Source organism: Oculina patagonica, chromosome 3 (genome assembly GCF_052425735.1).
Source record: "Oculina patagonica isolate OP01 chromosome 3, crgOcupat, whole genome shotgun sequence".
Taxonomy (NCBI): Eukaryota; Metazoa; Cnidaria; class Anthozoa; order Scleractinia; family Oculinidae; genus Oculina; species Oculina patagonica.
The window spans coordinates 12,299,017-12,323,298 of record NC_135760.1 but is presented as its reverse complement, the minus strand read 5'-3'; the positions used below and the strand labels follow the sequence as shown (position 1 = coordinate 12,323,298).

Sequence of the window (24,282 nt, the reverse complement as noted above, 5' to 3'; positions counted from 1 at the left end):
ATAAGGTAAGCTGCGGGATACGACGAAGAAGGTGGAACTTGTTAGGACACATATTTAATTAGGATTTTAGGAGACAGGGTGTGAACGACCGTTCTACAGCACCGGGGCGGACACTTAAAGGTCGAAGGGTGAGAGGAAGACCAAAGACTACCTGAAGAAAAGGAGAAGGAGAGAAACAAGGCAGGAAATAAAGCTAGGATGAAGCCAAAGCGGTAGCGCGAAACACAGTGTTGGTCAGAAAACGTGACGGCCTTATGCGCCTACTGACGAGAGGAACAGTGACGATGATGAGGGTGAAAAAACAATTGGCGAGCGGTGCTCCCCGAAAAGAATCGCAAAGATGAGCGCATTTTCGCAAGGGAGATTGGGAGATCTTCATACCCAGACCGTGCTCGCCGATTTCTTCTCAGTTTCTCTATACGCCATTAAAGGGAGCCTGGGGATACACCTGTTGCCACCAGTCACGCTAATACCGCTGCCTGTATTTGTTTTGTCTGCAGTCGCATATGAAAACTAATTACCTCATTGTTATGCGGCCGAGTTAGGTGATATGATCTTGCCAAACACTCAAAAACAAATGTTTGTTATTTAAACTTTTGTTTCTTGGTGCATTTTTTCCCGAGTCCATTTACCACCGGCAATAAGGTAAGGATAAATTGTTTCTTTTTTCCTTCCGTTTTCTCTACTTCAATTGTGATTCCCCTTATGTAGGATGGCCAGAGGTTATTACATATTCCAGGTGCCCATACTTTCCTCTTGTATTGATTTAGAACAATCTTAAGGCCTTAGAACTCACCCACTACCAAACCCAGAGGTAACCCTTGTCGGCCATGTCGCTGTCAGTTTTGGTCGAAAAATGACCCTTGGACCTTTCGCTTCATGTCTGTTCAATTGTGACGATAGCGCGTCTATTGGTTTCACCTGGATGTATTCAAATAGTTTCATTGCCTTCGTTTAAAATCACTTGATTGTGATTTAATTTCTTAATTTGGATGGGTGATTTTCTAGGAACAAGACAATTGGCAGGACGTCTCTATCGCTATTTATGATCAATATAAGATCCGTTACTTTTTTAACGAGGTTTCTCAAGAAAATATATTAGCAGCAAATTATATGGATCAATACGCCAGGAATGGGTCACGGGATTAAGTTTTGTGTTTTGTACATGATCAGCAGGTCTGTAATGAACTTCTGTGATAAATTAAGGTAAATTTCAAGCAGTTTAGAGACTTACGGTTCCTTGTATATTGCGAGTTGACTGTCAGTATCGGTCAACCGACCAAAAAATTAAAATACCAAAAAACATCACCCCCACTCAAGGAACTACTTAAGTGTTTCCGTTCTGGAACATTCAATACCTGTTCGTGTTTGGCATTTCATTGACAACTAAGTTACAAACAGTAACATTTCGTAGAGAAAAATATAATCAACATGTGTCACGAACTACTCGGAAATTTACCTTAGTTCTCAAACAGGATTCAATCCCGGCTACTTATCCCTTACACAACGGCCTGTTGAACGCTCTACCACTGGGTAACATTATTAGTCTATTGAACTGCCTCTTTAGAGAGTGTTGTGCCGCATCAGATAAAACGTGAGAACACTAGTTTATCTATCAATATAAGGTTTCAAAAGCTGAAATGGTAAATAAAGGTGCAATTGTCAATTTTACGACTGGTGTTTTGAGCGTTAGTCGCTCGTCAAAGTTATGCTACTAGTATTTCCGTCATTGGCGCATCCTGGCACAGTTCATTCTGCTATTCCATGATTTTTGCAGACAAGTTTATATATCGTCAATGACATCGCAATTAAGACAGGCGAGTTTTTCCTGTGACGATCATTACACCAGTGAGTAAATAATCACAAGCCATAGCTCAGTGGTTAGAGCGTCCAACCAGTAATCTGGAAGGTCATGGGTTCGACTCCCGTTGGTGGTACTCGGAAAAAAAAATCTTTTTTCCGAGAATTCAACTTGAGAACGCTTCTCCATTTACTTTCAATCACAAGCTGATTTGAAGAAAAACTAAATGAAAACTTCTGAATTGAAGATTCATACCAGAAGTCGTGCATTTCCATTTCCGAAAATTTGTTGATATATCAGGGGAAAATTTCTTAATTGATTTTACTCTATATTCTCGTAACCTGTCAATTAAGTACTGTCGGATAATGTAATAGGGAACTTAAAATGCTGGGACCACTTGTGGAGTAATGAGAGCAAGGAAAAGGAAAATAAAAGGAAAATGACTTGATACTGGTTTGCTTTACTTTTCTTCCATAAAGGATTGCAAACTTCCAGTATTTGCCAATCTGCCGGCTGAAGTAAGTGGTTTTCGTCTAATCAGGTCGTAACAAACTGAAGTAGTCACATCTGACCAATCACAAAACAGTAACCCAATGAACCAATCACAACCCGTGGCAAAAACGTGCAACCCACGCCAAGCGTGGGAAAACGCGCGTATGCCAAGTCACGATTGGTCACTTGGGTTTGCACCTGATTGGTTACAAAATAGCACGCTTTTTCCTTCTTTTGGTTTTTGTACGAGTCTTACTAAAGCCCTGGCCAAATGGTAACGCAAGTAGACGCAAGAAGTCGCAAGTTGAACTTGCGTACAGACTTGCGTTGGCTGGCTAAACGTACTCGTAAGTGCACGCCAGTTGTCCTGGCCAAATGGTAACGCAAGTACACGCAAGAAGTCGCAAGTTGAACTTGCGTACAGACTTCCGTTGGCTGGCTAAACGTACTCGTAAGTGCACGCCAGTTGTCCTGGCCAAATGGTAACGCAAGTACACGCAAGAAGTCGCAAGTTGAACTTGCGTACGGACTTCCGTTGGCTGGCTAAACGGACTCGTAAGTGCACGCCAGTTGTAAAAAAAGCCATTTTAATGCTACTGCGCGCGCTGCGATTCAGTACTTGAAGTAAACAGCAAGACTTTTGTTGGGTGGCCAAACGGTGACAATTTTGCGTTCACTTGCGTGAAAATTTGATCTCGACCAAAGTGAACGCAAGTCATCGTAAGTCAACGGAGACAAAAGTGGACGTAAGCTGAAAACCGTGTGTCTAATTGCGTCTCCGTTTGGCCAGGTCTTAACAAACCACAGAACTCGACAAACGTAAATCAAAACAAATACATATTTCTGTTCGTCAATTTTGCTTTTTTCTTTTTTTTTCTTCTCACAGAATAACATGCTCCGATCTTTCTAGACTGCTGATGAGGTCACGTGGACAATTTCCTCTACCATGAGCTGTACATTGGTCGTGTTTATTTCTTTTGTATGTTTGGCGATCTTTCTTGGACCAGTTGAGTCAAATGGAAAGTTTCTTTTAAAGAAAAACTCCGATGGAACATATCTCCTGGTACCAGCGCCTGCTAACGCAAGTGTAGAATCCACTGTGGATCTCAAGAACCTTCCTCCCATAGCAGTATCGGATAGTACCCCTAGGGAGGCCCCAGGGGTAAATTCGCAGTCACCACCTGTACCCGCCCCGGATAATCCCCCGGCCGCGGCAACCCCTGCTGCAAGTGCACAGGTGCGTCAATTTTGCATGTAAAGTTTAAACTGTACAACGCTGTTAACGAATATTTCTGTATCCATTCCTTGATCAAACTTGGTCGTTTAAATTTAACGTTTTCGTAGTTGTAGATTTGGAAGACAAATCAAGGTTAAATATAAAATAACGGAGGAAAAGGAGAAGTGCTTTTAAACATATATGACAAAATCCTTTCATTTCTTCTGTACGAAAGCAGTTTGCACATCTTAAAGAGTTTTCTGATGATTGTTGTAACGATCTGAAACAAACAACTTGCAAGCCAATAAAATTTCTAAGCGAGTGACTCCTGAGCGCGGGAAAAGTCACGTGAACAACCTGTGATCGATATAGGGATTTTTTCGTAATTGGTCAATACAATGACATCTGCACTTTGATTGGTTGCAGTACTTGCACAAGTGCCTCAGTTTCTTTCTACTGGAGTGATCACTTACGACAGGATTATGGCTCCTGCTTACGACTAAAATAATTTAAAATGTTTCTGCGGATCATTTTAAGCCAATATACAGACTAGAGCGCGGCGAAGCGCAAAACAACAGTTAACTAAGCAATATCTCCGTGTGGTTGTAACATCTTTTTTCTTTATTTTCAAGCCCGCGCAACAGGCTCCGGCATCAGGTTCACCGGCTAATAGTGGATGTCCCAACGGCCCTCAATGTAAAGTGAAAGTTTCACAGGTTTGTAGTAAATTTGGCAAAAGATTCTGTCCTTAATTACTTTTGGCTTAGAAACAATACACATTTGTATCGGTTTGTGTAAAGTTGGTACCAGTCAACCTCGTCCCGACGGCGCTTTTTTCCTTGGAAAAGCGTTCTAAGAACAACCTTGACCAATTCCAATCCCTTCACTAGTCAATGATACGCGGCATTGTTTGTAGGCTGTTCGTTCAGCCTCGAAACATGTGAACGAAACATGCGCCTAAAGTTTCGGAGTCAAGTTTCATTTCAGACCATTTCATAATTATTCTATCAGAAATTAAAGTTGCTCAAAGTGATGGGAATAACATGCAGTGCGACGAGAATAAGTTGTAGAAAAAAATCCGTCAAGTGTTTTGAGGACATAACAAAATACACGATAAGCCCTGCTTACTGCGAGTGTGACTTGCGTACTGGTTTATACAAGATGGCTTCGTGAGAATAGTTATTTGCAAATTTATTTTTCTACAGAACATGATGACTCTTGCATTAAAGGGGAAAGACGGAGCTAGCGGAAACCCTGGAGTTAAGGTTTGGAAATTATAGTTTTGCATTATTCTTGAAAATGAGTTGAAGGAAAGAATGACAAAAAAATACAAAAAGTAAAGCGCTTATTGTTTATGTCTTCACCAGTTTTATTCAGATGAACTCGTTATATTGTTACACTACGATACAACCTGTAAATAATTGAGCTAATTGGTCACGTGTTTATAATCGTAGGGTTCCCCAGGACCACCCGGACCTCCAGGAGCAGCGGGACCTAAGGTGAGGGAGCAAGAGAGCAAATAATACATATACGTGTACATCTATAATAGAACTAAAGAATGGCTCATATGCTCTTCAGAAAAATATTATCATTTGCAAACTCCCTCCATCCATCACAAGCAAAGGGTACGCTGTTCACTGAAAGGAAACCTAAAAAAGCTTACATATAAAAGCTAACACTTGTTCAGTGTACCGTATTTACTCGAATAAGCGCCGCCCCCGAATAAGCGCCGCCCTCGAATAAGCGCCGCATTTTGGACAAAAAAGTTAATAAGCGCCGCAGTCCCGATGCGGCGCTTATTCGATGAATTCCGTTACACTAAAAACAGCACTACAAAGCAACTCAAAACAAACTTGGACACTTCCTTTTCATCAAAAGCGATGTTTTGAAGTTCAAAGTGATTGTTTTACCGCCCGCCTATTAGTTCTTCTATCCAACTTTCTTACAATACGTAGTTCTGAAAATGTTGTGAAGGCCGCAGGGCAGCTAGCGCCACTTCTCTCTTTAGCAAGAAACGAATACTGACAATCAAAAGACGCTATTTCCAATACTGTAAAAGATTATATTCTTTGTGCCGTCCAAATTTTCAATAAGCGCCGCACTTAAGGCGCGAAAAATTTAATAAGCGCCGCGGCGCTTATTCGAGTAATTACGGTATGTAGTCGGTATTCTCCTCATCACTCAAGACGTAAAACGTTCAGTTCAGTGTCTGTTGGTTGATGTGAACTGGACATACACCGGACAAAGTAATCTGATTTGTTATTTTAATTTTAGGGTCCAAACGGAGATCCAGGTGTTTGTCAGCCATCTCCGGTAATGTATTAACTCTTATTTTCCTATCATGTCTACCATCTAAGCTGCAGTTTATTCCTATACATCTTTAAAATATCCTGAACAATGCGGGAATCTTCACGAGACCGGACCTATTTCAGTTTTAACTGATTTGAAATACTTGATGATACTAAGAGGTTGTTTTAAAATTTTAATTGCTTAAGACATTCTAAAACAGAAAAACTGCCACACTTTTTTTAACCCTTTAACTTTCATCTTTTCTTTTCAGTTCCAGTGTTCTCCTGGCGTGATAGCGACACTTCAAGCAAAAATAGTGGCACTGGAAAAGACCTGCAAGGTAATTAATCTGAATGCACATAGTTCAACAACCCTCGCAGTTAATGCGCAGAAAGCGACTCAGTGTCGCAGTTCTCGAAGCGTTTGCGTGACTTGCAGCGATTGTGCAGGATGCGAGCAAATACTTGGATTACGCGCGCGGATCTCGCAGGTGGATGTTTGTTTTAAACTTTGTGGATATATTTATTTGATAAGATAACACTGGCATGTCAATGGAGGATCACGTTGGCTAAAGGTCTTGGGAATCAGCCCTAAAGGGACTTTTTCAACTCGGTTCATTTGAAGTTCAAACCTACTGATTGCATGGATTAAAGGTTTAGAGCAATCAAAAGCACAAGTTAATATCTAACATCAGCATTTTTATCCAGCAGAGCAATTTTGGCGGCGCTGGCGGCCCTTTATCTGGCAAACCAAAATGTGGCCTGGGAAGATGGTAAGTTAATGCAAGCACGGATTTTATTGTTTCATTATGTCGTATTATCTAAAGGAATGGCAAAATGCAATGGGCAAGTGACGCTTTGATGGGTATATTTTGTTGCCTTTTAAAAACGACTTTTGTTAATCCATAGTTAGTGGTTAATCGAGCGCCTAATTCCGCTGACAACATCACCACCCGACAGGGGAATCATCTCTAGTTCTCCATTGCGACTATTATGGCTGTTATTTCATGTTCCATGCATGATAATAAAGCATATAAATAGCAAAGTTGTAAGCCGGGACACGAACAGTTTCCAATCCTAAGTATCCAATCAGAAGATAGCGCGCTAATCGTTACTATACCAGGTTAAAGTTGCTTAGAAACGCATTCAAAGAAGTCCGCGGGTTCAGTTTAGTCTCGGCGATTGGATTCAGTTATTGGAATCTACTAATCTCATCCCTGAAAATTCCTTTGTAAAATTACAGTAAGGATAATCCGGCAACCAACTGTCAAGAGATATATAAGAAAGATGCTGGTGCCGTGAGCGGCGCTTACTGGATAAAAGGCAAAGACAAACCCTTCCAGGTCAGTAAACTGGGTAAAGAAATCTCTGTAAATATTGACTCACATAACCTGAAATAAGAACTTCAACTTTATCCCGAAACTAAAGTGATTTGAAGCGATTTGAGTAGCTTTTAACATTCCTATGCTACACTTTTTAAACTTTCCTTTACCAAAAACCTACGCTATTGAGACGTCACACATTGTTACGTCACACGTACCTGACGATTTCCGAGTTGGATAATCAATCAAATATTGCTAGAGATGTAGTGTGGAAGTGCTGCACTTTGCAGTTTGATAATTGCGAGTAAATTGGCGAGAAAAGATTGACATTTGAAGCTGGCGCTTTTCATGAACTATTTTAAATCTTTTATTATTATAACTATTATCAAAAAAATTAATTTTTTTTATTTGAGGGATAGAGCATTTTCCAAATTTCTTTCCTTTGCGTTTTCTGAGCTCAATAAAATCGGTTAGAAACGTTGTGGACGTTGTATCCAATCAGATAAAACGTGCTTTTTTTCGACCAATCAAGAGCAAAAACAAAACCAATCGTGACCACGTTTTCCAGCGCTTGGATCCGATTGTATACTTTGCATTAAATTCTGATTGGTTGGCTGAGTTATTTGTGTTTGTGATTGGTAGGATTAAATGACACTTGTGTGTCGGTTTTCTGACTACTGTTTGGAAAACGCTCTATTCAAAAGTAGGTTTATTGTTAAGATTTTTAAGGCAGGGCAAGCGTGTCCAGCTATTGATAACTACGCGTATGTACTTTTAAGACAGCAGAGGTGTCAGTTGAAGTGATCCAGTAAATTGTTGACTGGGCACTGGGTGCTTCATTTGAATTTCAGACACATTGTGAAATTGAACCAATGGTGGCGCGCGGTTGGACGCTCGTAGCTCGGGTCCCGGGCAGTTCGATCGAATTTTCCCCAGTCAGCAATACCTGGGCAACCAATAGCGTCATCAACGACGAAACTGCACCAGACACCAACACACAGAAGGTCATGAAAAATGTTGGCTGGGCAGACTTGCCCAGTAACATACTACGAGTATGCTACGATGGTCCAAAAACGCACTGCGCCACATTCACGCACAACCGTAATATGTCTCTCTCAGAACTGTTTAATAATCAGTTTGGGGTGACTGTGGACGAGCGCTACACAGTAGACTCACTCTTGCGGGCGTTTGGCAAAAGTTGTGATCTGTCTCGCATGCATAAACAGTGGTGCGGTTTAAATACCGCCAGCGTCTGCCATCCGCAAGACATCAATCCAAATCTGAATCCAACCAATCACATTGCACGGATTGGTTGCCTAGGCGACCTTTTGAGGACTTGTGGACCGAATGATTACGCACTTGGTATCGGTGTGACGAGTTGCTATGATGGTTACGGATGCTCCAAAGTCGGGCCAATGACACCGAACTTGCACTACGCATGCGTGCCAAGTTATGGCGCGTTTAATCAGACTTCTTTCCTTTATGTTCTCTAAACAGTGGATTTCTGCTAAACAACTGGCCAGCATCTTATTGTTCGTCGACGTTTGGGTTTGCCCAGTTATTGCTGACGGGATGGAAAACCACCACCACCACGAAATCTCATTTTGGCAATGCCGAAGTCAACGAAATTTTCACACAATTAAAATTCACGAATATTACTCGAGCCTATATGGTGGGTGATTTCGGCCTCGACAATAGTTAGGTGTCTTCATCTTTTTTAAGGGACTGGTAACCGGTTGAGTAATGAACGCTGTTCGTTTGATTGCAGACACATTGTGAAATGATTCGAGTGGAGCCTAAAGGCGACGTTCTCAATCCAGACAAACCAGCCACGGCGCTGGGGGGCTGGACCCTGGTTGCCCGGATAAACGGTGGCAAAGATGAATTTTCACCCGTCAGTGAAAACTGGGCAAATGAAAAAACGTTCAACGACGAAACCTCACCAGACACAACTCAGAAGACATCGATGAAAAACGATGGTTGGTCAAAGGTTTCAAGTAACAAGATCTTGGTGTGTTTATCAGGTCCTACAACAAGCTGCGCGCCTTTCACGCACAATAAAAACATGTCTCTCACAGAGTTGTTTAAAACGCAGTTTGGCGTTGTCCCGGCCGAGCAGTACACCTTCGCTACACTTCTCAAAGCTTTTGGAAAGAGTTGTGATTTATCCGTTCTTCGTCAAGGCTGGTGCGGTCTTAACTTAGCTAACACTTGCAATCCGCAAAAAGACAACCCTAACACTACCCCTGTTAAAACGACTCACATTGCCAGGATAGGGTGCATAGGGGACCAACAGGCGACTTGTTTTCCCGATGATTTTGCCTTCGGAGTAGGAGTCAGTTCTTGTAAGGACGGGTATGGATGCTCGGCTGTCGGAAAATCTAAAAATCTTCATTATCGATGTAATTATGTGCATGGAACATTAATGGAGACCGCATATCTGTATGTCCAGTAATCGTAGTTCGCACAGTATAAATCACACAATGCTGGTAATTACATAGAAAAAACATATATAGAAATATTACGGACGTTATTTAAATAAGTGATTATTCCACTTTTTTACCACATGCCATTTTGTTAAGATATCTGAACAGTAGCTTTTTTAAGATATAGAATAAATAAATAGCAGCTTCAAGTCCTTGTTGAATGTAAATAAAACAATCACCTCAAGTCAATTGAATTTCTTATAGTTTTGTAACGACATCAACACATCATTCCTTTTGCATGTAAGGTCATATAAATTTTAAGTTTTGTGTGGTGAAAAGATTGTATTGAATAAATTGTATCTGGAGCCTGGAAAAATATAACCTAATCGCAAAAGAAGTTTTTGACGGAGTTATCCACTTTGAAATAGCAATAAATCCTGAGTAAAGTAATAATTATTCTGTAAAATCTGCTTTAAAAGGGATGTTTGCTAAAGGTTGGTTCTCATATGATCGCCCCGATCGTTTGAAAATACTGAGATGATCGCGATCAAAGGATCCGAAGCGATCGGGGGTTCTCATATGATCGTCCCGATAGCCTGGTATGAGCTAAGACCTACGAAAAATCAATCATTTTAGCCCTAGATCCAACACAATGACAGCCTTCAATTAAAGAGCAAAACTCGTAGCCTCCTATCTTTTCAGTTATTGTATTTTTACGGTGAAGAAGAGAGAGAGAAGCTAGAAGGATAGAACACGGGCGATCCAAGCGAACGTGATCGCCCCAATCGCCGCAGACGTTAGCGATCGTCTGTGTAATGTTCTCATATTATCGCCTCGATCGCAAGAAAACTTTTTGAAGTGACAGAGGCGATAGAAACGATCGGGGCGATTATATGAGAACACGACCAGCTGCGCGAAGGAGTATCTGATCATATTTGATCAACCCCTTATGAGTTTCTCATTTGATATGTTCACCAAGCTCGTAGTCTGTGAACAGGCCTTCAGGTTTGGGATAAATAGGTTCGTTAGCGCCCTTTCAAAGCTACCTTGCGCGTAGCCCGTAAAATGCACCTGATGAATAAAGCGGAAAGTCAGGACTCAACAGTTAATCTTTGGAAGGATATAGTGGACTATGTTTTTCAAATGCGAGCAAAAATCAGAAGTGACGTCACCAAGTTTAGAAAAGCGTAAAAGAAATGTAGACAACAAAAGAACCCACTTAATAAGAAGCTAACGCATTTATTTCAGTATTTGAAATGAAATAAAGCAGGAAAACCTTACCACAATATAATATTTCTAAGACGTGCAAAAACCAATCAGAACTCCAAAGAAAAAAACACGTGATCTGTAGAAAACACGGGAAAAGTTACAGAAGCCAAAACACGATTGGTTTTGTTTGGCTTCTCATTGGTCGAAAATAATACATCTTTGCATACTTAGTTTTGTCACATATACAAAACCGAGCCTTGGAATGACTAAACAGATCGTTTCCTTCAAGATACGTTTGAAAAATGGTGCAAGTTATAAACTAGAGCTATAAGTTATGGACTACAGTTGATACAAATCCATTTCACTGAACAAGTAGATATGCGCATGTGCTACAATGTTAAATAGATACCAATACAAAATACTGCTTAAGCATTAGAAAATAGTTTGAACCTGTTTGCGTATGCCACAATAATTCATTTGATTAAATTTAACCACCCAGTTAATATTATAACTACATGTGCGTAGCATTGTGCAATGTGCAGAATACTAAAGAATTGTAATACACTAATTCCAATTCGATTTTAATTGAAAATTGCCTAAAAAAATTAAACCACCCAGTTAACATTATAACTTCATGTAGTACGTAGTATAAATCTAGTACTGTGCAATGTGCAGAGTACTAGAGAATTGTAATACACTAATTCCAATTCAATTTTAATAATTGAAAATTGCCTAAAAATTTTTTGAATTCATGGACACTGTGGATAACAGCTCCCGAGGTACTTCCCCATGTGATGTGCTTTGATGATGACATCATAATCATCAAGCTCGACATGCACATCTTCTCCATCGCCGGCCAGGAAACAGACCGTGTACAATGCCATCTCAAACTCTGGACTGGTGCCAATGAAGCTGCTGCCGATTGGTTTCACATCACCCTTCCAGTTAAACTGGATTGTAACGAGCTGGTTCATGCTCACTTCTTCACTGCTTTCATACCTCTTCTGTAGAAATAGACAGATATATTGAAGTTTTCAAGAATAAGAAAAATTAGGAAAGGGGGAGCATAAGGAGAAAGGCAGTGCACAGCAGAAAAAGGATGTCAAGGATGAAACAGGTGCACATAGGCTCGATTTCTGCTGCTCTTTAAAGTCTGGTCTTCATTCCCCCCCCCCCCCCCCCAAGAGAAGAGAGGAGGAAGAGCACAGGCTCACTTTCCCAAACAGCAGAGTGAGCTGGAAATTGAGTCTAAAGGCAGGGACACATTGGCTTGTGATGTTTTCTTGGGCGAGTGTCAGACACAAATGAAACATTTGTGCCTACAAAGAGAAACATTTGTGCCCCCAACAAAGTGTGTTATCATTTGCAACCACCTCAAAGTGCACAGGGAGTGACGTCCAGACTGTTCACAGCCACTATTTTCTCGCTGTTCTTTACCCGCACTCGTCTATTGACAATATGAAAAAATGAAGGGCTGTGAACAGTCTTAGTGACGTCTTCCAAAAAAAAAAAAAAAAAAAAAAAAAAAAACATCTAGACCAGGCAGATAAAATGGTGCAAATCATTTAAAATAATGTATAAAATTTCCAGTGGAAAGGCCCAATCATCATTGCACCCCCTTGTTGAAAAATCCAGATTTCTCCAACCCTAGATATCTAGAATCAGTTTTAGTACTTCTCTATAATTTTACCCTCGCTTTTTCAAACCAGTTTTCGTATCGCTAGGATAGTACTTCTCTGTAATTTTATCCCTGATTTCTCTTTAGAAGCATTTTTCGTTTCCCCCGAAACTTGAATACCCTGGCATCCTACTGTATATTAAGCTGCCTGGCTCACCCTTCGACTTGGAAAGAAGCCCTTGTAGTCAACCAAACCACGCTTCTCTTGTAAATAGAACTGAATCCAGTTGTGAAAGCCAATCACCTCTGCCCTGTTTCGTGTTTCCCCAACAAATACATGCTCAAAGCCAGACGAGTCCATTTCCCTAAAAGCAATAGTTTTTCAACAATTTACACTTGATCACAATGGGGACCTAATTATTTGCATTATTCAGCAAGTTGACAAGAAAATGGATATGTGAGGATATCTTTGTGGCTACATTCCTACACATCAAAGAGAGGGGAGGGAGGGACATGTTTTAAAGTAGGAAAGTCAGTGTTGATTAGTAAGGGCTTTTAACTTACTCCTCACCTAACTCCACGGGTTCTTCTGTACAGTTTAAACCATAAATCATAAAGTGCCCTCTTGAACTGGCCACGGTCATGCGGCATAAGACCTTTGTTAGCCAGATACTTATGAGCAATTTGCATTGGTTCTGTTTCCCAAATAGCATCAATGAAATTCTGGTTTTCCTTCACTTCTTCTTGTGTCACAACCTCTCGTTTTCCAGTTTCACTTTCATAATTGTCCAGCAATGCAACAAATCCTGAAAATACAAAGTTCTATAATGGAATTGCTGAACAAAAAGATTTCCTTTTTACATGAGAAGTTTAATGCAACCTTTTTCTCTCTTCACTGCCAGAGTCAGGTAGCATATGTTGTTTACCTTAATACAGTGGAAACCCATCAATATGGCCACCAACGGGCCATGTGTAAAAAAAATGGCATATTAATGGGGTGGCCATATTAACAGGGTAGGGTCAAATTGCATGACTGGTCTACGCCCAGGGTCTACTTCAAATGATGTACATAACAATTGCACTTCTAGACAATTGTTCTTTAATAAACATCCTAACTGCAGATATCTTACTTACTGCCCTATACGCCATCGGCGCTAAGGGGAGCGACAAAGACTGCAGATATACAGTAATTAAAAATTAATCAAGATTTAATCAGCACATGATATACAATTTGATGGAAAAATGAACATACCTGGGTTGAAAAATGGGTAATTGGTTTGAGTGGCCGTATTAACATGGTAAAATAATAAAGGATTAGACAGAATGATTGCGATTTTAGAATGTGACCATTAGCCGTTTTAACAGGGTGGCCCCATTAACTGGGTTTTATTATAAGAAAATGTATGGGTGTTTTGCCAGGACAAAAAGGTGTCTGTGGCTGTAAGGCGGGTTTCTACTGTACATTATAATGTTTTAAACCAGTAACTGTTTGAGTCTTATTTTGATAAAATGTTCTAAAAAAATCACAATCACACTAGTTTAGTTGTTAGGCCAAAAACAAAATGCAAGCGCAAAAAGTTCCTATCTAACCCACTGTGGCAACTTTCCTTCAAAAAAAAAAGGAAAAACTTTTTAGAAACCTGAGGTAACTGAGAGGTAGATTGTAATGATGAAAGTTATCTAACTGACACAAAAAGGATAAATCCTTCCATGCATGCCTCAAATCAGAAGCTGGACAATTTCTGCCGGAAATATGCAGGAGAAACCACAAAATATTTGCAGCAAAATTTTGTGCCAAATTTTGCTGGAATTCATGTCAGATATCCAGCTTAGTAGTAAGGGTATTAGGTCAAACCTCCTCCACCTCCTCCTCCTTATTATCCCAGCATCCCTGAGGCTAGCTGATTTTTTTCAGGCTAGTACTTTTATCAATCACTTCCCCGATGGGCAAGTCACAATATTTTTATTTTTAGTTGGCAGATAAAGAAGGACTAACAAAAAATGCCAATTTACCAAAAGGCAACCAAAAAATTGCATTTTTTGTACCCTGCTCCAGCTGGAATATAGAAAATATAGAGGTAGGAATGTTGAGAAAAGAAAGAAGGTGAAAAATGAAATGAAATGAAAATAAAAGTAACCAGTAGTGAATGATGAAATAATAAGCACTTACGTGCATAGGTGGGGCGTTTAAAAACCTCTGGGTCAACAAACGTAAAGAGTGGATCCCTAGCATGATCCTGTCTCGAGTGGTAGCGGGTCTTGCCTTGTGGATCAATCTTGTAGTCGATTCCTGGTTTCAGACGGTTTTTATCAGCATCCCACATTTGATCACATAATGGGGACAGCTCAGGGTGTGGGTGAAATCTAAGACAAGGAAATAATAAAAGAATTTGTGGTGATTTTGTTAGAATGGGCCACTTGGCTTGAGGCTTACCATTTTACTTTGCCTAATGCATGGTTCTATTCTGCCTGTTACCATGTCCCCCAGGCATACCCCCAGGGATTTGTCATTTTTGCTCCCTTAGCGGCCTATTCCCACCCCCAGGCACACAGCAAGAGACAATTCTCCATCCCCTGAACTCCCCATGCTCACTGACCACAAATATGTCGTTTTGTGTACAAAAAAAGAGATAACAGTATTGACTTCTGTACAGTAGCTAACCAGACGTTTCTTCAAGAGTTTATATTAAACACTAGATGGTTCCAGGCTCTTGGTTTGTGGGGAAGAGCGAAAAAAGGGAGCGAGCGCGGAAAAGATGAGCAGGGAAGAAGGCAAGCGGCCTTCTTTCCCACTCGTTCTTTCCCCGCTCGCTCTACCACGTTCAAACCGAGAGCCTGGAACAGGCTAATTAAACACAGGATACTACATATATGAAGGTTATAAAATAAAGGAAGAAAAAACTCTTAGTGCACTTCCACGAAAGAAAGTGACATACAACCAGCCACGTCTTATTATTTCAAAAATTACAATTTATAAGGCAAACTGCTTTAAAATGCTGTCATCAATTTGTTCATCGGGCCTCCTGTGCAAAAAATACATTTTGCTGCTGATAATGGGGAAACAGATTTTCATTTTGAGAGATTATTCTTGTCTTAAACCAGTTGCCAACAAATTTTAGAGAAAACCTCTGGAAATAGGCATCCACCGAGAAGTGACGTACTTCACAAAAGATAAGGGGAAAAAAGATTTGCCCCTCCCCCCACCCCTGGGACAAAACCACTTCAAACAATTTCCCATCCCTGGGCCAAAGGGATGGACTTGTCCCAAGGGTTGCCCACGGAGGGGATGGTAACAGGTAAAATTGAACCATGCATAATAAATCAGACAACTTTTCATGATTTATTTCCAATCTCCACTAACAAAACGATTGGAAGCACAGCACCAAAATAAATTCTGTTTACTATACTCCAGCTACTGGTATGTGCTAAAAACAATTTAAAAATACCATTTTTGCTATAACCAATATAAATATTATGTGTCATTCTGAATTGTCCTGCTCTTGGGTCTTTCGCTTGATCCCTGATGGGGAATGGGTAAAAAAAACGTGACTCCAGTCCATTTTGTACCTAACCACCCTCCCCCAACGTGCGGGTTTGCAGAAAAACGCTTCAATATCTCATAAATAGTAAACAATAGAACACATTTGTTTCATGCCTCGTTCTTAATTCTTTAAGCATTGAATTAATTTTTCTGCAATTCTGCACCTCACTCTCAACTCTTTTAAGGACGAACAATGTTTTAAACCTAACTCAACTATGCCTGGTGCAATATTAAAATAAAGCGTGACAAAAAAATTCCATGGAAAGACCTGGAAAGATAAGAGGTTCCACCCGATGCCACGTCTAGAATTTTGAAATAAAGATCAATCTTCATGGATTTGCAGATTTCACCTACAACTGTGGATTACTATCATTGAAATGGTAAGATAACGTATAAAAGGAAGAATGTTCCACTAAAAGAACAGACAAGATTAGAATGAAGAATGAAACATACTCACCCACCAGCCATGTTGAATGTGTGTGAAAGGAAAAGAGCCTGGCACTAGCCTCGTACTGGTGAAAAAGCCCGGGAAATGGTTCAAGATGGCGGGATCGACAAGGTTGGTAGGAAAACGTATTTTTTCTCTGTTTTTATTGAATCGCCCAAATCTTGAAGACTGAAATGAATCCATACCACTATGCGATTTTAAAGAATACATTTTTGAACATCTTAAGGGAAGTTTGGGACATTTTATAAGCCGGATCCATTTTCGTTCGAGCACTTCTGACAGCTTGAGCTCGAGTGCGCTTTATAAGCTTACTAGTAGTAGTTCACATGTAATCAGTAAGCTAAAATTAAAAGCCTTATTTTAGAGCAAGAGATTCCAAAAACTTTAAATTCGAAAGAGTGATAAAAATTGTTATACCTGGATTTATTTTTTCCTGCTTTCTGCTCCACGGTCGAAGAACTGATAATTAATTTAGATATTGATCAGGAGAGTCATGTTTTGACAATGTAGGCAAACTGTCCTCATTATTTCCATAGAACCCTGGAAGAAGTCAATAAACTAGCTGATGCTGCAGGTCTCAGCAACAGAACAGGTCCTGTACAGGTGCTGCATTTCTCTGTGAACCCTAACTCTGATGAGTACAAACTCCTAGAATTGCCATCTAGTATACTGGATACCCTTGATGTTGGAAACAGGTGAGCTATCTGATGAATAGATAGTAGGCTTATCCTTAAGTGTCCCCAATAAGTAGAAGGGTGTTTCGGGGGGGGGGGGGGTACTCCCCCAAAATGCCTACTCCGGGTTTTTACATGACATCATCAAAATTCTAAAAATCAGAATAAAGAGACCCCTACCTTTTTATCCTTCACTGCCTATTAGACATCCTTAACATAATTATATCTTATTGAAAGTTTTCAGCTCAATAGCATCCGCCATCTTTAAGATATAACATTCACTATAAGATATAACGTTCAACCACCCAGAACATAACCCAAGAAAAGTCCAAATGCTCCTCCCAATAATCTTTCCAAGTACCCCCCCCCTCCCTTATGCCCCTCAAAGGTCCTTTCAATAATCATTCCAAGTTCCCGCTCTCTCTTCCCCCCTTCACTGATAAACTATATTCACATAACTTTATTTATTGTATGTTGATCTTATCATGGGCAGTGTGGCCATAAGAGGAGATCACCAGGATGAAGCTGTCTTGTGTACAGACAAAACAACATTTGACCTGAAGGTGGCTGACACTTCCAATTCTCTACTTTTAGTACCTCACTGTGCATTACCTAAGGATGAAGGTAAATATCCTGCATCTCAACCAAATTTGCAGTAGGCAACAGGGCTATACAAAGGGGGGAGGGACAGGAGGGTACATCTCCCTCCTCCCTACATTTTGCACCAATTTCTCCCTCCTCCCTACTTTTTGAGCTAAAATTTCTCCCTCCTCCCTAATTTTTGAGCTAAAATTTCTCCCGCCTCCCTAATTTTTGAGCTAAAATTTCTCCCGCCTCCCTAATTTTTGAGCTAAAATTTCTCCCTCCTCCCTAATTTTTGAGCTAAAATTTCTCCCTCCTCCCTAATTTTTGAGCTAAAATTTCTCCCGCCTCCCTATTTTTTTTGGCCATTTCTCCCTCCTCCCTATTCTCTACCTCCCCCCTTTATACAAGACAATCAGCAGAAACAAAGACTTGTGTTTTGAAGCCAGAATTAGGTGTTCGCTTTTATCTTGACAGAGGGTGGAAATCCACCTTTTTCTGCCTTCTAGTGAGAGTTTTTCCTTAGTTGCTACCACTTTTTCCTATTGCAAGGTATTAGGCAATGTTGCAAACATTTTTTAAATTTCTAGTTTCACTCCCGGGGGGGGGCACTCAAAAAAGTTTTATACGGGGAGGCTCCGCCCCAAGCTCTTACCCCTTACCCTTTTATATACCATTTTCACAGAAATTGTACCCCTTTCGTATACCTTTTACTGAAAAAAGGTACCCCTTTCATATACCTAAAAGACATGGCATAGACTTAGAACAGGACGTTTTCTTGTCATTTTTATGTTGCGCTTTATAAATTAAAATAATACAGCCATAAAGTGCGTCTGTTCGAAATATTTTAATTCAAGGCCCTTTTTAAAACCTAAATGACGGATTTACATACCCTTTCATATACCTAAACTTGTGAAATTCCTACCCTTTTATATACCTGAAGCCTGAAAAAGGTACCCCTTTCGGGCGGAGCCTCCCCGTATAGGCCATTATATGGAGTACCCCCCCCCCCGGGTTTCACTCAGCTCCCACCTTAGAAATTCTGCTTCTCACCCTCTTTTCTTCCACCTATCAGATTTCCCTCCTCTTTCCTCTGAGGTGAATGCCCTCTTCCCCCACCTCCCCAACTCACTACTTATACTAAAATTCCTAGTCTTTAACAATCTCAAATTCAAATTGTAGAATTCAAATCAGAAGTCTCTCCAATGGTTCACAGAGAGGTCAGTAAGGATCACTACCTTAAACAATGAGTTTGGTTTTAAGCCATCTTGTCACGAATAGGTTCCTCAAGGGGTGTATAAAAAATTACTTTTGTTTGACAGGTTTCTAGTTGCCACACAATGTATTTTGAAGTAAAACAGTGCAGGCCACGTCTGGAGAAGCTCAAGTATCTCTTAAATGAAAACTTGTACAAGGGACCAGAAAATGAGCCAGACCCTGATGATCAGGCAGAAGGAAATCGTACAAAGAGTCTGGTGTGTAAACTTAATTTTCTGTTTAGTTCCCTAGAAGTATCCACTTTCTAGTTGATGTAACCTACTCACAGGCTCATGTTGGTTTCGAATCAAATGAGCAATGGAAAATTGAGCAATCTGGTATGGGGCAGTAGTCGGAAGAAAGTGACTTCTTCCCACCTCTGACACTCTCTCTTGCAGCTTTTGCCATTTGCACATGACACCCTAAACCTGAGCTTGCAGGAGGGCAGGCTTCATCCCTTGCACACACATACACATGTGAGTCTAGTTCATGGGACATGAGAAAAGTAATCTAGTTAATTAGAGGGTAAGATGGTTACCATATTCGCAAAACTAACACAAAAAGAAATTCCACGAAAATCAGTTTTAGGAGAATTAATGTTTGACCTAGAAAATAAAGGGGCTAAAATAATAAAAACATGTTCTGTAAAGGCAATACTTTAAAAAAACAATGACTGACAAGACTTTTGAATTAGAATCTTATTCCTTGAAGATCCCAGACTATACACAAGGGTTGTTAACTTGCCTTACGAAAAACTTCCTGGAATCCCATTCTAAGAGGAAATGATCTCTGTCATGCAGGACAACTTTTTGCTCAATGGTAGTTACCAGTGATTCCAAATTTAATGTTATGCGAATTTACTTATATTTATTTTTCTTTCATTTTCCAGTACACTCTTTCAGACTTACTTACCAAAGTGCAAGCAAGTGAGGCAGAGCTTCTCGAGGCTTTAAAGAAAGTCAAGGCTATAGAAATTGATGGTGGGTTGAATTGGTTGCCTCGTAATAACATCAGTATACGAATTGATCAAACACATTCAAATATCCATCTTGTAACGTACTTTTCAGGACACTGGCGGCTACTTGACGCAGATTACAAAGAGCATGTTGTGGTGAGGATTCTAACTTTACTAGAAGAGAAGGACTGGAGTTATGAAGCAGTTCCAATGAAGGAATGCTGTGATATACTGGAAGAACTTGAACCAAGGTGTGTCTGAAAACAGCTCAGGGACTGGTCATAAATTAGAGGGGGGATTGCTGGTGAATTTTTGTTTTGGCCGACCAGTTTTGGGGAGACCCTCCCCATTCCAGGTGCAAAAAAACTGTTGGCCCTCAAAAATAGTTTGCATAATTTCAGTAACACTTCACTTCAAGAAACCAGTTATTAATCGTTAAAAAGATTTATTTACATAATTTTTTTTTTTTTTTTTAATTAAAAAAGGTTTTTAGGACCCCTCCCCCCCCACAAAAAAAATCCCCCCTTACCCCATGTTTCCCCCCCCCTTTTTTCTTTCCAAAAAACGGGGCCCCCCCCCCTTTTTCCCCCCCCCCCCCCCCCTAATTTATAACCCGTCCCTCACTGGACATGATGGCCAAATACAGACCAATACATTTTGGAGAAAGCACTTGCTTGTGAACAAACACAAGCTGAAGTTTGAATTTTGAAGTTAAAAATATATTAAGCTTTCATTTCTGAATTTATTTTCAGAAATATTCTTGAGCACTGTCTTAATTGTTATGGTGAAGTAACAGACATGGATACTGATTCAGGTGGGTTAATGTTGTTATTGACCTAGAAATGCTTTCACTTGATTATTCATTTATTATTCATGGTACTGGAGCTATTTGATTCATTGCGTACTATTCATCATAATTTTTAGGAGACCACATCACTCACTACAGGCTTTCAGAAGACAAGATCTGTAGATTTTATGCTGAGTACCTTTTGAGACAAGCAGGAAGGGTAAGAAAATACCCATTGGCAGTCCAGTTTAAAGGAGCTATGCCACGCAATTTTAGGCACTTTCGCCTGACCAACTGGTCATAGTCGGAATTAACTGAAATATCGCAATAACAGCTTAAAACTGTAGAAGAACTTAAAAGAAACACAGAAATGCTGAAAAGGGGTATGGATGGGCAAAATCCGAGAGGATTAAAACGTATTGCGTTCGGGTAAACTTGAATAACATTGGCCTGACTTTTTTCAAGTTTTAAAATCTCAGTCTGTTTGAAAGTGTCATTTACAATGCTCGAAAATCATCCGTGTTTGTTATGTGGCCATGATTTTGCCAATAAAAGACTTTTGCCCTGCAAATTTAAAGTTTAGAGCTCTTAATTAATGAAAATAAAAAGTATTTCCTTAAATACCGTGACCTAGCCCCTTTAAACTCTTACAATTTGCAAGTTCTAATAAATAATATTACCACTTAAATTAAGACTGTTTCGAACACTTGTGTCCACCTACTTTTTTTTCAGTGCCTTCCTACTTCCGAACTTAATGAGAGCCCTGGGTAGTCCCATCTGATGTGTTGGTAATTATGTTGGTTGACAGTCAGTTGACACTTCAACTGATAGTCAGCCGATAGTCAGTTGACACTCTGTCAATAGTCAGTTGAGATATCAGCTGAGTGTCAGTCAACTATCAGCTGAATGTTAAACAGTTATCAGTTATAAAAGATGGCCAGTACCACTTATCAACCGACTCTTGAATGGTATGTCATGTCGGTCAACTATCAGCCAATATATTGACTAACATGTTGGACAAGACTTTACCTATAGTAAACATGATCCTACTGGTTTACAATGTACTCAGCTCATTCTTATGTTGTTTTACTGTTTCTTAGTTCAATTATCATGAATTTATGGATTCCTGGCAACAAAGTGTTCCAGAAGGAATGATCACAAAATCTGAACATTTAGCTGTGAGTATTGTTTTGCACTTTTATTGTGAGTAACATTGCTGTTGTGATTATTTGTAGCTGGAACACTTTCAGTTTTTGTCGTTTGCTGAGAATCAGCTTGAGATGTATACTGTGATTCAAAATTAGACCTGGTTTGGTTTGTTGCTTAAAATATTCCTACAACATTCAGTTTGATGTAGCAGTCAGTAGTTTGACTGCTTAATAGTGTTTGCAAATTCTTATCTTAACCAAGACTACGAATACCAATACTGTTAGACTTATGTTAAATAATTTAGCCAAGCTAAAAGTGGGGTTCCCTGGCTATTTACTTTGCCCTTTATTCAAATCTGAATTTACTGACCATAGCCAGAAAATGAGGTTGATAAAATGAAAACGAGGCATTTTGCTAACTCCAAAATTTCCCTGGTATATGCAGGACACCCAGTATGTGCACGGGACACCACACAAAATTAGGAATGCATTCTCCTCCATCAAACACAGTAACCAATGTGAGGTTGACAACTCTGAAAATCTTTTACTGCTTTCTGATTTTAGTCACTGGTGGCTACTTTTTGCAACTCCCATCAGCAAAAATATACACTGGTGCCTTTGGGTGTATTATAACTGCCTATGACATGTCGACTTGATAACAGATTGATGAATATTTAACCAGCAAGTTCTGATACATTGTTTTAAGGGTATAGCTTTGATGGACATGAAAAGCATCCCACCAGTCATTTGGCATTTCCCAGCTTCTGAACTCCCAGGTGACCCTGCACTGAGGTAGGTATAGGGTTAAAGGGATAAAGAGATGCTATTTAAATGGATGAAAAGTATTTACACACTGACCAAGACATCCATTGACAATCTTTAGTTTTCTTTCTTTTTTATGAAGGCAACTGGGAAGTGGGAAGCTGTATTGCTACTCTTCCCCCCCCCCCCCCCCCAGTTAGGATGCAAGTTTGTCCCAGTTGTCAGGTCGTTTTATACATCTTGTCAAAAAAGAGGAAGCCCAGTTTTGGCCCCTTTACATTTGTGGATGTGAAGGGTAATAATGCTTAACTCTAAAGGAAATCAACGGCAAAATGCATGCAAACACTTTAGCTATTACCTTTTCAGCAGGGGCTATGAATTTCTTTTTCAACAGGTTCATGAAACTTTTCAAAGTACAACCCAAATGGACATTTGATGAAATACAGCCATATATTCGGTTAGTTGTAAACATGTAAATTGAGTAGGAACTTAGAAATGTATTATAATACAAATAATTAATTTTATTTGTTCTCTGAGCAGACCATGTGATGGCCAACAATCTCTGTTCAGTTTAACAGTAGATTGTTATTTTTTAAATTTAAATTGTGTCGCTGTCGCATTTCAGTGGCCTGATCAAGTTACATGTATTTGACACTGTTACGAAATTTTTGTGTTGTTGGTATTCAGGGCTGCGTCGCTTGTCGCCTTTTGCCCATGGCCTCAGGGATACACTGCATACAATCCACACCACGTTAGCATGCTAATGCTAAACTGAACTTGAGCAAAATAAGTACTCAGCATAAAATTTTGTTCTAGGATGACTTTCAAGACCAGTAGTATGTGTTATCAACAGTGGATTTCCTTTCTCAATTTTAGAGACCTTGAGGCTCCTGGACAGTCACTAAATGCTCTTCTAATGAAGTTTGCACGGTCATCAAAAGATGTGACAGGAGTCAAAGTCTACAACTCTAAAAAACCCATTTGAGAGCTCTTCAACCAAAGCTTTTCTGTGAATAATAAACTGAAAATAGCACATTGTGCAGTACAGTTACCTACTGTGGGAATACTCGACAAACTAAAGCAGTATCAAGAGGTATCTTATGGAAAATTAAACATGACGATGGAGTAATGGTAGATCAACTCATGGCGATTCATATTCAATCATATTACCACATATAATTTGACACTGGCATTGCACAGTTCAGGATTTGCCAAATGGGTTCTCTGGGGGCAGGGGGCATGCCCTCCCCTCAAATATCCTAGAAGAAAGTTAACATTTCAAGCAAAATTTCTGCAAGTTTGGACACCCAGATGCTCATCTGGCTTTTAGCTTGATGTGGAAGCCTACAGAAGAGAATTGATAAATCGCCAAAGACACAACATGCTATACAGAGCAAGAAATGTACATTTTATAACTGTAAATTTTGTTAAAAAATCTTTTGCATGCTCAGTGTCTGATTTTGACTCTCATTGTCACTGAAAAGATAACAGCAATGTCCAGCTATTAGTTGCTCCGCCATTCACCTTCTACCAGGTATTTGTATATCTGGCAGTAAATGTTGCCCATATTCTGCTTCATGTTAACAATTCAAGTTGCAAGTTCCAAAAAATAATTAGGTTTGAGAATTTGGCGACACATCAAGACAATATTTCAAGTTGATGATTTTCTTTATTCTCCTTACTTGTATGCATAATAATGCAATGATTCTGTAATGAGAAATAAGATATCAATCACTGTCAAGACAAAGGGTTAACC

At 39.8% G+C, this 24,282-nt stretch overlaps 3 protein-coding genes across 6 annotated transcripts; 2 read left to right on the top strand and 1 right to left on the bottom strand.

Moving 5' to 3' along the window:
- Positions 1-527: 527 nt before the first annotated feature.
- LOC144646623 (uncharacterized) lies at positions 528-9,934 on the top strand. 4 transcript variants are annotated; one of them, XM_078506275.1, is made up of 11 exons: positions 611-645; positions 2,281-2,319; positions 3,180-3,530; positions 4,142-4,225; positions 4,715-4,774; positions 4,964-5,008; positions 5,784-5,822; positions 6,070-6,138; positions 6,506-6,570; positions 7,041-7,140; positions 8,888-9,934. In XM_078506275.1, exons 3-11 carry the CDS (start codon positions 3,240-3,242, stop codon positions 9,572-9,574), a joined length of 1,440 nt encoding a protein of 479 aa, XP_078362401.1. In that variant the 5' UTR covers positions 611-645; positions 2,281-2,319; positions 3,180-3,239; the 3' UTR covers positions 9,575-9,934. The 4 variants fall into 4 exon arrangements, with proteins under 4 accessions (XP_078362402.1, XP_078362400.1, XP_078362403.1 ...); XM_078506276.1 differs by lacking the exon at positions 2,281-2,319 and having other exon boundaries at positions 528-645; positions 6,509-6,570; XM_078506274.1 differs by lacking the exon at positions 2,281-2,319 and having other exon boundaries at positions 528-645.
- Positions 9,935-11,455: 1,521 nt separating this feature from the next.
- Positions 11,456-16,486, bottom strand: LOC144646629 (uridylate-specific endoribonuclease B-like). The gene is made up of 5 exons (XM_078506282.1): positions 16,371-16,486; positions 14,543-14,736; positions 12,944-13,178; positions 12,590-12,737; positions 11,456-11,758 (listed from the first exon to the last, which is right to left on the bottom strand). Exons 1-5 carry the CDS (start codon positions 16,379-16,381, stop codon positions 11,504-11,506), a joined length of 843 nt encoding a protein of 280 aa, XP_078362408.1. The 5' UTR covers positions 16,382-16,486; the 3' UTR covers positions 11,456-11,503.
- On the top strand, positions 16,170-24,242 carry LOC144646625 (sister chromatid cohesion protein DCC1-like). The gene is made up of 13 exons (XM_078506279.1): positions 16,170-16,472; positions 16,898-17,056; positions 17,529-17,659; positions 18,800-18,837; positions 18,940-19,092; positions 19,764-19,854; positions 19,942-20,080; positions 20,582-20,643; positions 20,754-20,836; positions 21,717-21,794; positions 22,471-22,556; positions 22,921-22,983; positions 23,403-24,242. The coding sequence occupies exons 1-13, from the start codon at positions 16,387-16,389 to the stop codon at positions 23,509-23,511; spliced, it is 1,278 nt and encodes a 425-aa protein (XP_078362405.1). The 5' UTR covers positions 16,170-16,386; the 3' UTR covers positions 23,512-24,242.
- Positions 24,243-24,282: the final 40 nt, after the last annotated feature.

Excerpts from the sequence above, each read along its gene's own strand:
- LOC144646623 (XM_078506274.1), top strand. The coding sequence starts at position 3,240 with ATGAGCTGTACATTGGTCGTGTTTATTTCTTTTGTATGTTTGGCGATC. Across the intron at positions 4,775-4,963 it reads GCGGAAACCCTGGAGTTAAG|GGTTCCCCAGGACCACCCGG; the intron begins GTTTGGAAATTA and ends TTATAATCGTAG. Across the intron at positions 6,571-7,040 it reads AAATGTGGCCTGGGAAGATG|TAAGGATAATCCGGCAACCA; the intron begins GTAAGTTAATGC and ends GTAAAATTACAG.
- LOC144646629 (XM_078506282.1), bottom strand. Across the intron at positions 13,179-14,542 it reads TAAACGCCCCACCTATGCAC|GATTTGTTGCATTGCTGGAC; the intron begins GTAAGTGCTTAT and ends TTGTATTTTCAG. Across the intron at positions 11,759-12,589 it reads GCTTCTTTCCAAGTCGAAGG|AAGAGGTATGAAAGCAGTGA; the intron begins GTGAGCCAGGCA and ends CTATTTCTACAG.
- LOC144646625 (XM_078506279.1), top strand. The coding sequence starts at position 16,387 with ATGTGTGTGAAAGGAAAAGAGCCTGGCACTAGCCTCGTACTGGTGAAA. Across the intron at positions 18,838-18,939 it reads CTCCAATGGTTCACAGAGAG|GTTTCTAGTTGCCACACAAT; the intron begins GTCAGTAAGGAT and ends TTTGTTTGACAG. Across the intron at positions 20,837-21,716 it reads TTTTGAGACAAGCAGGAAGG|TTCAATTATCATGAATTTAT; the intron begins GTAAGAAAATAC and ends ACTGTTTCTTAG.